The sequence below is a fragment of the Paramormyrops kingsleyae genome, chromosome 1 (assembly GCF_048594095.1).
Source record: "Paramormyrops kingsleyae isolate MSU_618 chromosome 1, PKINGS_0.4, whole genome shotgun sequence".
NCBI classification, from domain to species: domain Eukaryota; kingdom Metazoa; phylum Chordata; class Actinopteri; order Osteoglossiformes; family Mormyridae; genus Paramormyrops; species Paramormyrops kingsleyae.
The window spans coordinates 75,462,068-75,479,791 of NC_132797.1; the positions used below are offsets into that span (position 1 = coordinate 75,462,068).

Sequence of the window (17,724 nt, forward strand, 5' to 3'; positions counted from 1 at the left end):
TGGGAATTGAACCAGCAACCAGCTGGTAGCCATTTGCAGCACAGGACAACCTGCAAGGTCTTCCAAAGCAGTGTGTCTGAAATGGTCGTGCGAGCTCTGCTCACCTCTCGGTGACTCGGTGATCTTCATGGGGGGGGGGGGGAGGGTTATTTGACGATAACGAGCGACCTTGTTCACACTGAGTAAACATTCAGCTCTCTGTGCATGCTGAGGTACCCCTGGGTTTAAACTGACCCACAACAGGGCAGTGAAGGATATTTGTATCAGTCACAGCTACCAAGCACACTAAACACTGCAAGCAAAAATTGGCATTGAAAAGGTGTGGAAGATATAATGGGCAGATGAGATTCAGGAAGGTCAACAGCTCAATAGCTGGTTGTGTGGATACATTGCTGGGAAGAACAAATGAAATAACAAATGAATGACTGTATAAAACAAAAACTAATCCAAAGAATGTCTGTGTGTACAACAGGAACCATAAGCAGCAGGCTGAGTGTTTCTTTGTGAATCTTGTGGGCAGAGTACTAGTGTGAAAAGCAGAGCCATCATGACAGTAAATGATATATATTAGGGCCCTGCTCCAACAGGCCCTATTTGTCAAAGGAAAAGGTAGAGAAGTTCAAATGTACGTTTTGGGAGGAAACCCGATTGTAGCCTAAAGATTATCCAGGGCAGTGGATCTCAATCGACCACATAGGACCCCAGGTACATAAGTGCAATAGGAATCAGTCAGATATGTCTGCTTCAGGCCCACAGCTGTGGCAGCTGCTCTCAGCGTAGCTTCTGAACACCTCCAAGGTATTTCGCTCAGTCCCCCACCCCTCCACCCTGCGTGGGGCAGTCTCCCTTTCTCACTGGGGCACCTCTGTTACTCAGCCGAACGCATGAATTTCAGAAAGTAACATACAAGGTGAGTGTTATGGAAATCTTGTAAGAGTCTCCTTTAAAGAGGCTAGTAACTAATAGCCGTTATTTGAAAGAAACTGCTTGATATTTAGGTGGTGGTTCAGGTTGCAGCTTTCAGTATCAGGGACTCTTCAGAAAACCCCCGTCCTGTTGCCCAGTGCCCACACTGTGGTCTGCTAGCTGTTTTTAGCCTGATTAGGCTATTCACATTTTGCATCGCGGCTGCAATATCAGTCACTGAACTGCGACTCAAAGACTGACGGTGCTATAGGCAGTGTAGCCGCCCTGGGGCCCCGAGGGGGTGGAGAGGCCCCTCAACGGGGAGGATCAGGAGCCTATTGAAAATTACCAAAGCAATCTCTCGCGCTCAAAGCGTCTGATTTCCCTTTTTCCTGACAAGGTTATCAGACGTCATATTGTACACCTTAAGGATATGCGGTACATCTGTAACATTTCACTGTTAGGGTTAATGCTCAGAGCCTTTGTTTGTGTGCATGGACATGTGCACAGAAATGAGGACAGCCCCCCCCCCCCCCCAAAAAAAAATAAATAAAAAATGAATAACATTTTTAGAAATCCTACACTGGGGCCAATTATAAGAAGCTTACACCACTTGACTGCAGGTGACATTTGGAGTAGATTTAATCATCGACTTTATATTTGCATTTACGTTTACTTTTATTTAGCAGGCAATGGACAAGTGAGGCGGTAAACTTTACAAAAATGAATCAGATCTTACGGTCTGGCGTCAAGGGCCGCTGAGTCACAGAGAGGAGGGGTAAGACACAGTCTGGGGGAGCCGCCCAGCAACCGTGGAATGTATGAATTAACCTTAGTCTCTCTACCTCATAAGCCTCACTCATTTATTCACATTTTAAACGCCTGTCGAGTAGGCGGAGCATACTGAGGAAAAGTTAGTCGTTTCGATGCATATTACCTATCAAAGATGTGCTAAAATGAATGCGCTTTAAATAGCGTATGGGTTACATTTAAACGACTGGATGTTTGAATTGATATCTAATGCAAAACAAACAAACAAAAAAATAGTAATTTGACTCGCAAAAAGTGTAAGGATTGTGTGGGTAACTTTCGATAGGAGGTGGATGATCGTTATTAACGATCGGACGGTGTTTTTGCTGTGGGACACGGACAGCTGTGGGAGAAAAGGCCGGCGATGCGTGGCAGCGGCTCCTCGGCGGAGGCGGGGCGTCCGCTCGCGAATGACGAGATGATGGGTTTCAAGGCATGAAGTGGGGAGAAAAAAACGGGATGCAGCTAAACAAAGCTCTGCGATCCCAATAAGAGAAATAAAGGGGGAAAAAACAAGAGAAATGGGCAGGAAAAGTGCGCTCGATGAAGCGAGTAGCGATTTCTCCGGGAAGGACAGAAGGGCAGCATGATCACGTAGCGTGTTTTACTCTCCAAATGAAAGCAGAAAGGAAGAAGAGGAAGAAAGTTTGGAGAGTTTGCGGCGCAGCATGGCGCGGGAGTCCGGGGAAGCCGGAGCGCTGAAAAGTTGCGAAGTCAGAAAGCGGACGAAAAGGAAAAGCAAGAAGGAGAGCAAAAGCAGGATCGTGTGCTCCAACGTCGCGTACGAGCGGGCCCGGGGGGCCGAGGAGCCCCACAAGCATTACGCCAACAACAAGATCAAAACCACCAAGTACACGCTGCTCTCCTTCCTGCCCAAGAACCTCTTCGAGCAGTTCCACCGCTTCGCCAACGTCTACTTCGTGTTCATCGCCCTGCTGAACTTCGTGCCGGTGGTGAACGCCTTCCAGCCCGTCTTAGCCCTGGCCCCCGTCATATTCATTTTATCCGTCACGGCCATCAAAGACCTGTGGGAGGATTACCGAAGACACCGTTCGGATAAAGAAATAAACCACATGGATTGCCTTGTTTACTGCAAGTAAGCAGATCGGAGCCGTGGTTAGGGTCTGTAGGGCTCCCTGTTGTTTTCTCCTTCTTTTTGCTTTCCTGTTGTCACTTTTGCATTGGCGTGATGGCGATCCCAGTACCTGTTGTTGCTACATTGTAAAATCGCGCGGATCACTGGAGTTTCCTTAAAGTACCAACTTTTTGATTTTGGTGTTCCGTATTTTTTACACATTTAAAAGCCACATAGTCGGTTTTGCACGGCGTCATTAATAACCGACAATGCCCAGTTTTGTCAGCTTGGTACCATTTTCCCTGACTGGTCACCCTGATATTTAATCGCTGGTACATTGATGTTTTGCAGCGTTAGGCCCAGGTTAAGTTCAGCTGGCCTGCGGACAGCAGGTTGTGTTTTCCACCCTCCACGTCCTTGCTTTTACTGGCCGTACTGGCAGACCGGTACTGGATTTACGTTGCTTCACCATGTGCGTCCTCCGGCTGTAGTTTCGGAGGATGGCATTGTAAAACGCGGCTGGTTCACAGGCGTGATTCACGGCTTGCTCCGCTGTTTGCCCCTTGCCCTAGTGCGGGTTAATTAGCCCGGTCCGGGCTGTTCTGGGTGAGTCATCGCGCCGGTGCCTCCGGGCTGCAGCCGAGGGGCTTTTTACGGTGGTCCTGGGGTGTCTTTTACTAAGTTGCTTTGGCTAATTCTGCAGTGTTAATTGAGCATATGATTTATGAGTGGGGGTGGTTGACCCCCTCCGTGACTGTCGGTTCGATTCGCACCCCAGCTACCCCCCACCCCCCGAAAAAAAAAACATGCTTAGATGAATGATTATGTGTGGACTGGCCAATTCAGCAGGGGGGCTTTGACAGGCGCCCTTGGAAACATTAAATTATACATGAAATTGGTGTGGGGCAGGGGGCAAGGTGGAACTGCCAAAGGGCCCTCAAATATCTAGGTAACCCCCCCCAAATCCTTTCCAGGGTGTCCCCTGCCTCCTGGCCGTGTAGGAATCGGATGGTGGATGGAAATTGTTTGCTGACACACCAAGTGTTGTTGTTGTTGTTGTTATTTATAGGAAAATTGTAAACACATGTGACAACTACAAGGTACAATTAGCATTTTATTAGTTTTTTTTTTCTTTTTCTAAAGCTTCTTACAGTAGAGGGAAGGCTTACAATTTGTTTGTGATTCCTGGGATTATAAGCACAGCCTTTCCGTCGTTAGCAGAATGCTCTGCTCGCTAAGCTACAGGAGCTGTTTCTTTGTATTAAAAAAAAAAACCTAAACCTATAAATCAGGGTTATTCAAATCACGGTCCTCGAGGTCCGAGCCCTGTTGGTTTTCCAGCCTTCCTTTACCTGTCAGTCAGGTGTGAAGCCTCTGACCAATCAGAATCAGTAATTATTAAACTAACTACCTGGGAGAACTGAAAACAAGGCCTGGATTTGGAATCGAGGTCCAGATTTGAAGAACCCTGCTATAAATCCTACACTTTCCCAGGTTCTCCATGCACCAGCATTCCTCTGCACACAGAACATATTCAGCCTGGCAATTGAATTGAAACTCTTTGGCTGTTGCTTGTTAATGTACAGTTTAAATGGTTATTTTGGCTAAACATCTGTAGAGGAACTGAGAAAATCCTGCTCACACGAGACTCCAAAGCGCTCAGGACTGGCAGAAAGTCGGCGGGGACGTGAAAGTTCCCGCTTTTCGCACGACTCCTTTCGCACGTCCTCTTGTCTTCCCTTCAGCTGAGAGGGTTCGTGCACCGGAAGCTGCAAGGTGGATCCTGGATCAGCAGTGAGAGTCACACCCCTGGAAGCACGTTTTGTAGGATGCAGGCACGGTTCTGCAGGCACGGTTCTGCAGGACATAGCCTTCCTAACAAGTCACCCATCCAGTGAAGTGTGGTCAAGGCGTGCTGAACTTTGACCCCTGAGAACAGCCTGCTGCCTTTCTCACTGCGTCCCAATCCCGTGTGCTGTCTGCACCCTTAGGTCTCTGTCTGCACCCTTAGGTCTCTGTCTGCACCCTTAGGTCTCTGTCTGCACCCTTAGGTCTCTGTCTGCACCCTTAGGTCTCTGTCTGCTGGGCAGTCACAACAAGCGCCAGGGCGTTGCACCGGAAGTGAACTTTGTTTGTCTCAAACTGGTAGATTTAGTTGGGCCTGTAAAACGACTTCAGGAGAAATTTTACATATATGACCCACCGATGGGCTCCGATGAACTAAAAATATTATGGTAACTCCCAAGTGAAGCAAGTAATGGTCCAGATGATGGTCTGGGATACATTAGACGGTAAGCTAACATGTGATACATGTGTGTTGATCGCTGAAGACATGGGCGTGCTCCAAGCACCGTGTGTCGTGACACGTTACTCCAGTCATCATCATCAAATTGATGAAATCTGCCATTTGTTCCATAGTAGCCCGCAGTTGCTTTGTACCACACCGGATCGTCTTCCTCCACATCTCTCGTCAGTGAGCCCCTGCCACCCAACATACTATCGGTAGTTGGTGGTTATTCACCCCTCAGATGCTCTCAGCGGGTACTCGCAGTCGCTGACCGTCAGCAGCCTACAAGCCTCGCCTTTTCAGAGAGGTTCTGACCCGGTCGTCTCTCCGTCATGCTTCGGCCCTTATTAAAGTCACTCGGATCTCGATCCCTGCCTGCTTTTCATCTGCATTTGACGTGTCGCCTAAGAGTACTGAATGTTAGCTTAGCATCTCATGTATCCCAGACACGTTGTTTTTATGGAATTGTCAGCATTATTTGCTTCACGTGGAGGTGGTCATACTGATTAATGAAGAGCGCCTTTCAATGAGCTGAACACGGTCGAGGTCATGAGTTCCTCCTATAGCGCTCCTTTGAATGCGGTGGGTGGGTGGGTGGGTGGTGGTATGGATGGAAAGAGAACTTTGATCCCGAAGGAAATTGCAGAATGTTTTCATGATTTTTATTTTAAAATGGGTTTAATACTTTTCTCAGCTGTATATGGTTCACTGATTTAACATTAATTACATAATTATGTAATTAGTTCTGTGACCTGGTGAAACTGGACGTGTGTAAGCTTCCTTTCCCCCCCTGATGAGTGATTATCTTATTTCCACCTGCAGTGCAGAGTCAGAACCAGAAGGTAGTTTGACCCCAAAAGTCTGTCTTTGGCAGAGTGCTGTCCCATACAGAAACACCAGCAAGTACGATGCGTTAAATGTACTGAATATTGAAATATAAAACATATGATGTGCAAAGTAAAATAGGCAGATGAAGCAGAAGTTCAGCTGATGGCATCCAGAGTCTGCATGAAGCTTGTTTTCCATAAATGCTTGACATCAAGGAACTTTGAAACTCTTGCTTTAGTGACTTTTTACTGATCAGTTTCTCATCTTGGAGCTCAGGTTCCCCAAGTTGTGTGTGTGTGTGTGTGTGTGTGTGTGTGTGTGTGTGTGTATAACTCTGTTATAAAAAAGGTGACTGCTATGAAAAAACTAAAAATGCAAAAACTCTTGTATTTTGTTAGGTTACTTATGGTTATGGTTAGGGCAGGGTAGGGGTTAAGGTTGTCATAGTTAGCGTTAGCATTTTTCCCATTGAAATGAATGAGCGGTCCCCATAGGGATATGTTTACCCTACATGTATGTGTGCGTGTGTGCGTGCGTATAATATTTACCAGAGGTTCTATGTTTTTATAGAACATTTTTCTAATGAAAAGTGTCTCTGTCCGCCATGTACAGGGCCGGCGTTCAGGCCTGTTAAAGGACTCAGTGTCTACCGTTCTGCAGCTTTACTTCTACTGTGGTGCCGCTGTTTTCAAGGCCGGAAGTGCTCAGGTTCTTTTCGGGCTTCCTGCTGTCCGCCCTCTAGATGTTGTTCTCGCCAGAGGCGGTTTTTCAGGCGTAAGGCTGTAGGTCGTATCCAAACCCCCGAACTGTGAAGTTTCTAATGATACTAAGTGTGCTAATGCTTGACGTGTGTCAGGTCTGAGGAGGTTAAGGTGCCCCTGCTCTGCTCCGCTCATGGTTTGGCCGAACGTGGGAAGCAGAGGAACGCTTTCAAATTAATTATGCGTAGCTCAGAATCTACCATTCGGCTCTCTTTGGGTTCCAGGGGTTCCATCGGTTGTAGGCACATTGAGAAATGTAGGTCTCTGTGACTCGTAAACCTGATGCACTTTTTCCATAGAGTTTTCCCAGAAAGTTGCACAGACCCCAGCAGCACATTTCCATTGGCTGCGAGTCGTGCTGTTCGGGCTGTACTGGGAAAGGAGTGTGTAGCTGATTCTTTCATTTTTTTTATTTTTTAAAGGGGACAAAGTATTTCAGTGTTGGCTTTTCTCTTGATGTTATGAATCAGGGAGGTGAGGGTGGCTTGAATTGGGCCGGAGATGGAAGGAAACCTCAAACAGTAACTCATCAAAGCAGTCTGCTCTTCTTTTAATGACTGGATTTTTAAACTATGTGCATTGTGTAATTTCACTGTTTGAATGCATAGAAATTCTGTGTCCACAAGTGTCACTGTAATTTTAAGAATTTAAGATCCAATAGTAATGGCATTTGCTTGACATTGAATGCATTACAGTCTTGTTTGAATTGTTACAAAATAATATTTTAAGTAACCGAAATCCGGCATATGCTTGTAAGCAATGCAGTTTATATACTGCGTGTATGTACTTTGGAAAGGGAAATTTTATTGTCTGCAATGAAGAATTTCTCTCCATAAGTATACAAAACCAGTGTTTCTTTGTAATGAATCGCACCCTGCACAGATGTCATTCATGAATGTTTTGCTGTGCTATGATTTGCTGCATTTTGCGAGAGTTTTCCTCTAGTTTGTTGCTAATACTCACTTTTGATGTCAAAGTTTTCAGATATGCTGAATGAATTCTTCCTATATTTTGAAATTGAGAAGCACAAAATTGTATCTGTCCCCCTGCAAAAATTCTTCAGTGCAAATTCAGTATCAACATACCATTTGACCAGAGATTTAAATTTGCTGTTCTCGTTGTGTGAACTAGACATTTTGTGCTACGATTATGCAATAATAATTTGGGGGTGTGAAGTGATATCTTGAAGTGCCTCATGGACAAGCTGTCTGGCCTAGCTCTTGTTAGCAAACATTAGCATGAAGTCTTCCCTTATCTGCCCAAGAGGGACCGACTGTTCGGTGCTGTCGAACACCCAGTGTGTATGGTGTCATAATGGATGGCTGCTGGGTCATGTGCCTTGCTATTTTTAGTTCTTTGCTCATTGCCTCAAAGACAATATTTTGTGATGACTGATGCGGACAGTTAGCGATTAGCGATTGCCCATTACCGTGGCACCTTTGTGATGTCATGGGTAGATATTGTCCCCATCTGCTGTAAATTGTTTTGTGTTTAAGATGCAAGTAACAGAAGCATCAATGTATATTTCAGCTTCTATTTTTAAGCCTGTGGAGATAATGTATTTCCTCAGTACTTTTTGTTTTTTTGTTTTGGAAAAAGTCATCATCTAGCTAACGGCTATTTATGAGTTGATGTTGTGTGCTTCGTAAATGTCATGTTTTTGTTTGGAAATGTGTAAATAAACACAAAAAGGCTGCATTTCAGTGAAGCTAAATGGGATGTATTTCAGGAAGGCACAGAAAAACAGAATTGACAGGTTTCTGATGAGCATCGGAGGGGAACTGCCCTGGTTGTACCACGGTTGGCCTTTGTTTGTGCTGCCTGCTGGTATTAGACACGATAATATTTATGGAGTAATGCAAACAAACACATTGAGCTTAGATTCGTGTATTCAGTACAGCCAACTCTCCTTTACCTCCTGTTTATTGGGAGCAGTTCTCCTCTCAGAAATACAGAAATGTGGCATGTTAAGGAAGAGAATCAGTATTTCAGGGGCTCTCGTAAGGAGCTGTGCTTGACTGGAATATGTTCATCAATCATCATTTCACCCCTTGCCGTATATGAACCCCCTTTTATTTCCAGACACCTGGCAAAACCATACATTTAATTGCCAAAGCTTCTGTTGTCAACCATATATTTTAATCAAAATGGTACTATTTAGTGGAATTGAATAAATAATCTGTGAGGTATGTGTTTTGCCTTTCGATAGAAATTTAGCTATGCACCTTTGGAAGTGTCAGCTGAAGTAACATGGGTTTAGAATCGTAAAATCGAATGTGAAATTTTTAAGTTTTAGGACTGGCTTTATTTTTTCAGTTGAGCCACAAAGATGGCAGTGTAGGGAAACGTCTGGGTGTCTGAATGCCCCATCTGGCTGAGCCCATGGCAGGGGCAGCTCTTGTGTTTGTGCCGTTATCAACAAACAGAAATTCCGTGTCCTCGGCATGCCAAACGCTCTCAGGTCAGGTGGCGGGATGTGGCCGGGTCCAGCCTGGATCTCGGAAAGGGGTGTGTCCCTTGTTATGGTTCAGTAGATTTGCTACAATAAAAATTAACACAATCCACCCAAAGGCTTTTTTCTGTTTGTTGTTCTTCATGGGTGTCTACGCATAAAACGGTAATAAATATCGTTGGCCTGTGTTTGTAGCATTTTTGTTATCTCAGACTCATTGTTTAAAAAAAAAATGTAAGGAAAAACACAATACCGCTTTAAAAATTGTTTATAGCTCAAAGTAGTTCCTGCAATGCTTAGTGTTCCTTGGCTGGAGCTCAAAGAGTTGAGGACAGCCTTTTTCAGTACGAAAACAAATGCATTAGATTTTTGGAGTACAGAAATGCAAACTGTACTTATTCGAAAACGCGGGGCAGGGAGCACTGTGGTTTTTTCTGGTGTGTGTTAGGTGATTGTAAAATGTAATGAATACCATACCCTGCTGTGAGTCTCAGATTCAACTTGACGTACTAACTTGGTGCAAACGCCCAATGATGTCCCATTATGTCCCTTTATGGCCAGTTTTCCTCAATGCTTTTGGGTGCTCGTTTTCCCATTTGCTCATTTATAAAGTTCCCAGTAACTGGTAATGCAGAAATCTTGATTTGTAGCTCTTTAAACATTTTTTTTTTTATCCTTTGTTTTCTTGTTCTGCGAACTGAAAGTTGCTGCAGTTTGTAGAGTTTGGTTTTATTATCAGAAGCTCCAGGTGACAGTTATAGGTTTTAGCCATGTGGGGGGCCAGTCGTACATGATTGTTATTCAGAGTCAGAGTCCTTGTCATCCTCTGCTGTGTGATGATCTTGCTGGTCGCAGTGAACGGTGATCAATAGAATATGAAGGACCTTAGGCCGTCTAACAGTGTAACTGTGAAGGACCTTAGGCCGTCTAACAGTGTAACTGTGAAGGACCTTAGGCCGTCTAACAGTGTAACTGTGAAGGACCTTTGGCCGTCTAACAGTGTAACTGTGAAGGACCTTAGGCCGTCTAACTGTGTAAACACAACAGGAGGAACTTTGAAAGCCTTTATTTAGTGACCTTTTATTTGGAGTTCAGGTTCCCCGAGACCCCGGTCTGCCAATCCAGCGGCACTGTCCCTGACCTCCACGCACTGTTGAGAAGGCGTGTCAGCCACGACAGCCCCACAACATCTAGAGCCTTCAGGTACTCCGGGCGGATCTCGTCCACCCCCGGGGCCCGGCCACCACGGAGTTGTTTAACCGCCGCGGCCACCTCAGCCTCAGTGATGGGCAAGCCCCCCCCAGCACCCTCGGGCTCTACGCCCTCAGATGTCTCAAAGGCAGTATGCGTAGATGTATCGGAGGCAGGGTTGAGGAGGTCCTCAAAGTATTCCTTCCACCTCCGGATGATGTCCCCAGATGAGGTCAACAGCCCCCCCCCCCACTATAAATAGTAGGAACCAGGAGCTGCTTCCCCCTCCTGATACTCCGTATGGTTTGCCAGAACCTTTTTGAGGCCGACCGAAAGTCACTTTCCATGGCCTGGATTGGCAGACCGGGGTGGTGGTCCCCTTATTTAAGAAAGGGGACCGGAGTGTGTGTTCCAACTACAGGGGGATCACACTTCTCAGCCTCCCTGGGAAGGTCTATTCCAGGGTACTGGAGAGGAGGGTGAGATCGATAGTCGAATCTCGGATTCAGGAGGAACAATGCGGTTTTCGTCCTGGTCGTGGAACACTGGACCAGCTTTATACCCTTGCAGGGGTACTGGAGGGGGCCTGGGAGTTTGCCTATCCAGTCTACATGTGTTTTGTGGATTTGGAAAAGGCTTACGACCGGGTTCCCCGAGGTGCTCTGTGGGGGGTGCTTCGCGAGTATGGGGTCCGGGGTCCACTGTTGTGGGCGATCCGGTCCCTGTACGAACGGAGCAGAAGCTTGGTCCGCATTGCCGGCAATAAGTCGGACGTGTTCCAGGTGCGTGTTGGGCTCCGCCAGGGCTGCCCTTTGTCATCGGTCCTGTTTATCATATTTATGGACAGGATTTCTAGGCGCAGCCAAGGCGTTGAGGGTGTCCAGTTTGGTGACCTCAGGATTGCCTCGCTGCTTTTTGCAGACGATGTCGTCCTGTTGGCTTCATCTGCTGGGGATCTCCAGCAGGCACTGGGGCGGTTCGCAGCCGAGTGCGAAGCGGCAGGGATGAGGATTAGCACCTCCAAGTCCGAGACCATGGTTCTCAGCCGGAAACAGGTGGTTTGCCCTCTTCGGGTTGGGGAAGACGTACTGCCTCAAGTGGAGGAGTTTAAGTATCTCGGGGTCTTGTTCACGAGTGAGGGTAGGCGGGATCGGGAGTTGGATAGACGGATCGGAGCGGCGTCTGCAGTTCTGCAGGCGCTTAACCGGTCCGTCGTGGCTAAGAAAGAACTGAGCCAAAAAGCCAAGCTCTCGATCTATTGGTCCATCTTTGTCCCTACCCTCGCCTATGGTCATGAGCTATGGGTAATGACCGAAAGAACGAGATCGCGAATACAGGCGGCCGAAATGAGGTTTCTCCGCAGGGTGTCTGGGCTCTCCCTTAGGGATAGGGTGAGAAGTTCGGATATCCGGGAGGGCCTCGGAGTAGAACCGCTGCTTCTTCACGTCGAAAGGAGCCAGTTGAGGTGGTTTGGACATCTGGTGCGGATGCCTCCTGGGCGGCTACCCGGAGAGGTTTTCCGTGCATGTCCTACAGGGAGGAGGCCCCGAGGCAGGCCCAGGACTCGCTGGAGGGATTATATCTCTCGGCTGGCCTGGGAACGCCTCGGTGTCCCCCCCGAGGAGCTGGTGGGGTTAGCTGGGGAGAGGGAGGCCTGGGTGCCTCTACTGAAGCTGCTACCCCCGCGACCCGAACCCTGGACAAGCGGAAGATGATGGATGGATGGATGTTCCCCGAGACAGAAAGATACAATCAATGCACAATTATTCGAGGTATGATGTTAGTTGTGCATCCCCCTCCCCCTCACCCCGATTCTCTGTTGTGTGGTATTGGTGCACTTTTTTTTTTTTTTTTTAAATCTATTTGATTATTTTCAGGTTTGTTCACTGTAGCTCGATTGAGCTGCTGAAATGACGGCGGACGCACTCTGCTTGCTCTGACCTGGCCTGCATTTGTAGTTTTCTCTCTCTTATTGCCTGTTTTTGGGATGTGACCTTGAGCCTCCCCCCCCTCTATTTTTCATTTATTGACATTAAAGCCAGAGTTTTTGCTGGGCCTTAAAAATGTAATTTTATTAGTATAATGTTGCATTTGGGGATTGTGAGAATCTTTTCAACTGAAAAGTGATTGTGACTTTTTCTCTTCATATTATGATTGAGATTCATTAAAACTACTGATTCGATGGTGGTAAATGCCTGTTTAGTTGTCAGAGAATTCAGCCTGTTTGTTCATAATTACGTCCACAAGCTGTAAGCGAACTTGCAGTGTACCCACAGGGGTCTGAGCTTTTCAAATATTTATTCTATTTTTTCTAAACTACACAAGTCATTATTATGAAACCTGCGTTTAACCGTCTGTCCGAGTCCTAATTTGAGTGGGAAGCCCAAGATGAGTTTTGTGAATCGTCGCAGCCGAACCCCGCTAACATCCGTCTGACGTAATTTCCTTAATTTCGTGCAAGTTTTAGTCAGTGACGTGTTAATTTCAGTGCATTCAAGGAAATGTAAAAAGTGTAGTGTTTACCCCCTTCTAATCAACAATGATAGTGATGTATCCTTTCCGTATAAATAACTACTATCGTGAGTATAAACTGTCCAAAGGTTCCCATGGCTAATCAAAGGTGCAGCACTGTTCCAGACACTGTTCGCATTTGTGTGTAAGGATGTTTAATAGATGTTATGTACAGTGAAATGAAGCTGATTGGTTCCTGCGTAGAGTGACTTCAGCTGTATGCTTTGTCCTCTCGTGTTGTCGGTCAAGCGTCATTACGGATGCAGGAAACTGGCTCTTCTTTCAGCTCGTGGTGCAGACTGCCCGTCTTTAGTGTAGACATGTAGGCGTTTGTGCAGGAAGGATGCAATCTCTCTCTCTCTCTCTCTCTCTGCTAGTACTTCTGAGTTACATGGGCGTGCTTTCTTTGAAATTTTATTAATTTATTTGTTTATTTTGCTGAATTCAGCACAAGCTGTCCAGTTTGATCAATCTTGTTTTTCAGCTTTTTAAATTTCATCTGTGATTGCTTCCATGCACGGGACTGTACCCACGCTGACTGATTGCCGTCTCTGAAGCGGCCTTCGCTCTTTTGGCGGCGTTCAGCTGTAAACACCCCAGCTGATTCAGTGAAGGAGAAACCCCATATCGCTGAATGTGTTACCTGTGAAATAATTCACTTGGCTTGGGCAGGATAAAGAGAGACTTGCCGTGGTTTTTGCTGGCCTGGTGTTTGGAGTGTCAGTCAGATTTTGTTCGAAGTTTGTTATAGGAACCTTATGAAACTCAGGCCTTGGTTTGTTAGTAAATTACTAATGCATTTAAATCTGCAGTGGTGTTTAGGTTGTGTGTGTGTGTGTGTGTGTGTGTGTGTGTGCACATTAAAATTGGATGAAAATTGTCAGGATGTGCTTTTTTAAAAAAATTCTTATGCTGGTATGTGGGAGCATTTATCCAGTTGAACTCTGGCCCAGAGTTTCTAAAAAGCAGTCATTTGGCTGAGTGTGCTGCTATCCATGTGACCTTTAAAATGAATGAACGCATGCTGCCCTCCGCTGTGAGGGCTTCCCTGGCACAGCGGCAAACTTGAAGCACGATCTCTCTGCAGCAGCCCGTCCTTGTCGCCGTCTCTCCTGTCCAGTCCGGGCTCTAGCCAGAAATAGGCACCCGCCCTCATAGACAGTCAGCTCTCATTTGTCTGGGTTTTTTTCTCCGTCCAATTGCATTCGCTTGCATCAACTTCAAAAAGAAAAAAAAACATTCCAGTCTTCCCTGCCCCACCCACCTAATCTTTCCAGACACATCGGTGCAGCACATCTTACCCCAGGTGTTACTGGTGGGCTTCGGTCCCACGCAGCCGGTTCTACTCAAACATCTGTGGGACGTTGCCGGTACCGGGAATAGCGGGTTGTTTTCCCTGAGTGGTGGTCAGCCCCTCCTCCCAGCAGGTTTGTGGGGGTAGACGCCTTACCGGACTGCCCCAGAGTGTGCTTCCAGATGCCTTACAATAGTGTATGAAGTCAGGATGTTGCCTGTCCTTGTTTGACATTCACCGACGTGAATCGGGGAAGTTGTTTCAAACCCTGGATAGTTTCGAATACTTTGAGATTTCTGGAAAAGTGACTGGCTTTAATCTGGGGGATTATTATGATTGATAATTTATGATTACGTCCTAATTTATTCACTGATTTTGCTAGGATTCAAAATGTTACACGTTTTTGTTTTGCTGTAATGTCTGGTGGTCAGAATTTGAGGTTGGACCCCCCCAACGCTCCTCAGCATTAGTTGTGAACATAAAGTCACGTCAACTTTTCCCAGCATTGTTTGTTTTGCTGCTTTTCTTGGCCCGTGTACAGTGCAGCCGTGTGTTTGTGCCGTATTAAAAAGGGTCCGTTAGCTGGACTTGGCTCGCCGCTCCTCGCCCACCGGGGAGTCCTGTCTGATAGCTTTGCCCATGGCATTAATCTGCTGTGTTCCATTTTGTACAAATAGGGGTATTTGTTTGAGACAGATGCTGATTAGTCGCTGTTTATCTGCGTGTGTGAAAACCTTCACACCCATGCTTCCGTTGCCTTTGGCGATCTTTCGTCTTTAACAGATTTTAAAAATGTGATGGAAAATGTTGATTCTTAAGAGAATAGTGTGCTGCACTTTGATTCCTGGGCCAGCAGGTGGCAGAGTGGTTAACAAACTGGCCTTTTGCTATATAGGTGCTATATAATGATGTGACTCTGACGTGACGTGTTTCCCCCGGCAGGAGTCAGCGCCGTTACGTGGAGAAGTACTGGAAGCAGGTGTGCGTCGGCGACTTCGTCCGGCTACGCTGCAATGAGATCCTGCCGGCGGATGTGTTGCTCCTCAGCTCCAGCGACCCGGACGGGCTGTGCCACATTGAGACGGCCACGCTGGACGGCGAGAGCAACCTGAAGCAGCGACAGGTGGTGCGGCGCTTCCTGGACCTGGTGAGGCTCGCGGGCCTGGTGGTGTCCTATGGAGCTGCTCACACCCACCCTTCCCTGGAGGACCCCACCCCCCCATCAATTAACCCCACATTGTTTGGTCCTGATCAATATTTTAATTGACACCCCTTGTGAAATGTCTCTGGACCCGGCCATGTCTCCCTAAATCCATTACTTTGCATCAGCCTCTATTCCAGCAGGAGAGGGACCTCCTAGGGTCTGTAGGGTCGCTGGGATCCCCTGTGAAATTTTATTTCTGGCCAAGGGCCTGATTCACATCATCCCCTCCCTCCATTTCTCACGCATGTGTGTCTGCTACCTGTTGGTGGTAGCCCCTCCCCTGGTGGTGGTAGCCCCTCCCTCCATTTCTCATGCATGTGTGTCTGCTACCTGGTAGTGGTAGCCCCTCCCCTGGTGGTGGTAGCCCCTCCCTCCATTTCTCATGCATGTGTGTCTGCTACCTGGTGGTGGTAGCCCCTCCCCTGGTGGTGGTAGCCCCTCCTGCCCACCTCCTCCGCACGTATCGGAGGCGATTTTCTGATTGATAAACTGGACTCTGTTTTGGTTGCTGCTTTCCAGCGGTTCAGAAGTGTTTGCATTCTTTGTTCCGCTGCTCTGATTTTGTCTAGTCAAAGAACCACCTGATTTTAAGGCAAATAAGGTCTTTTAAACTCAGATCTGTGAAGAAAGAACAATCTAGCCAATCGTCAGCTATGTCCCATAGCAGAATGGCATGAACTTGACCTTTGACCCCGAGTCCCCATCCTAAATTTATGGTCTGTTTACATCAGGACTACAGTCCTGTCCTGTGTCTGATTCCGTAACTGGCTGTGTTTGCGTTCAACATCAATTTCTCTTCATAGGACTGTGAGTTTGACCCCACCAAGTATGACAGCGTCATCGAGTGCGAGAGGCCGAACAATGACCTCGGGCGCTTTCGGGGATACATGTGAGTATTTCTTACAATCAGAGGGGAGGGTCTCTTCGCTTTTCAACTGGGGAACATTCTTGCGTAGTTTATCGGAGTTTGCCTGCTTAGTGACTGCCATATGTTTCCAGTGAAGATTGTTTGCCATTAATCAGAACCATTAAAATATTTCCGGTATGCTGGGAGCTGTAGACGGCTGCTTCTGACAGTTTCTTTAACTGGATTTGTCTTGCTTACGTACAGTGGTGCTCCGACGTAGAAACTGTAGTCGATACCCTTAGGCGCTATTTCTGTCTAATACTACCAAGCATGTGTTAGAGTTCAACAATCCATTTATGCCTAAACTGTCTCTGTCGATCCATGAAAAATTTAAGCATGGTGTATTATTATAACAAACGCTACAGGTCAACAAAACAAACAAAAGCCTGCTTAACACCTGCCAGTGAACTCTGACACCACAGAGCATCAGTACAGAACTAGTATGTCATGCCCTCATGTTTGGGTGGGAAATGGTAACACAAGGCATCAAAGGAACACTGTCAAAAGGCGAAAAAATGAGCGCTTTCTGTTTAAGGCAAGGGAGCCCTGTAACAGTGTGCAAAGTTAATGGTCCAGTACGCGCCTTGGTTTCAGGTTCCTGGGTCGGTACAATTTTGGTACAGTAGGGAAGCAGAATCTCAGATTTTTTAAATAATGAATGGATGCAGGTTTGGGGGGGGGGTCATAGTACAAATTGTTTATTGCAAGGATTTGAGGAATTGGAATTGAATGTTGTTGGGGGAACACTGTATTGCCAGTCAAATAGGAATACATGACTGTGGCACGTGTGCCCGTTAATGTGCCCCTATGGCTGTGGCACGTGTGCCCGTTAATGTGCCCCTATGGCTGTGGCACGTGTGCCCGTTAATGTGCCCCTATGGCTGTGGCACGTGTGCCCGTTAATGTGCCCTTATGGCTGTGGCACGTATGGCTGTGGCACGTGTGCCCGTTAATGTGCCCTTATGGCTGTGGCACGTGTGCCCGTTAATGTGCCCCTATGGCTGTTCTATAACATACAACCTGGCAGCCCCTGATCCATTGCGGTCCCTGTTTTTTCCCACCCATGGCCTGTAACACCAGCGCAAACTGTGTCCTGCGCGCTCCTTCGCAAGTCGAGCAGTCTGGGTAATTGGACTGGAACTTCGATTTCATTAATGCTGCCTTCTGGGAATTCTGTTAAGTCTTCTTTCTGGAGGGTTGATGACTCAGACGTCACCATTGAGGCAGGCGTGGCCAAAGGGCAGCCATGACCCAGTCATTGGTTGGCTGACTCCGCCCCCCTCCAGCACCTTGTTGCTTGGTAACTGCGGCACATAGAGTGAAGGCTGTGAATGCTAGTGGCTGTCTCTCTCATGCTTTATTACGTTTCGGCCCAGTCAAGTGCACAGGAGACTTCCTGAGAGGCCAAGAGTCTCTGCAATCATTAGATGGCTTATAAAAGGAGATCCCGAGTGCGTCTGCACGGCGTCCGGCCCGCGTGACAATCCCGAGTGCGTCC

The 17,724-nt window shown here is 47.0% G+C and overlaps 1 protein-coding gene across 1 annotated transcript in view; it reads left to right on the forward strand.

The window, feature by feature from the left end:
• Positions 1-1,749: 1,749 nt before the first annotated feature.
• atp10a (ATPase phospholipid transporting 10A) overlaps positions 1,750-17,724 on the forward strand; it is a 35,661-nt gene continuing 19,686 nt past the window's right edge. Inside the window, exons 1-3 of the mRNA XM_023800887.2 lie at positions 1,750-2,812; positions 15,058-15,262; positions 16,123-16,208. Of these exons, the coding sequence (XP_023656655.2) occupies positions 2,385-2,812; positions 15,058-15,262; positions 16,123-16,208 (719 nt within the window). The 5' untranslated portion in view covers positions 1,750-2,384. The remainder of the gene's footprint in view (positions 2,813-15,057; positions 15,263-16,122; positions 16,209-17,724) is intronic.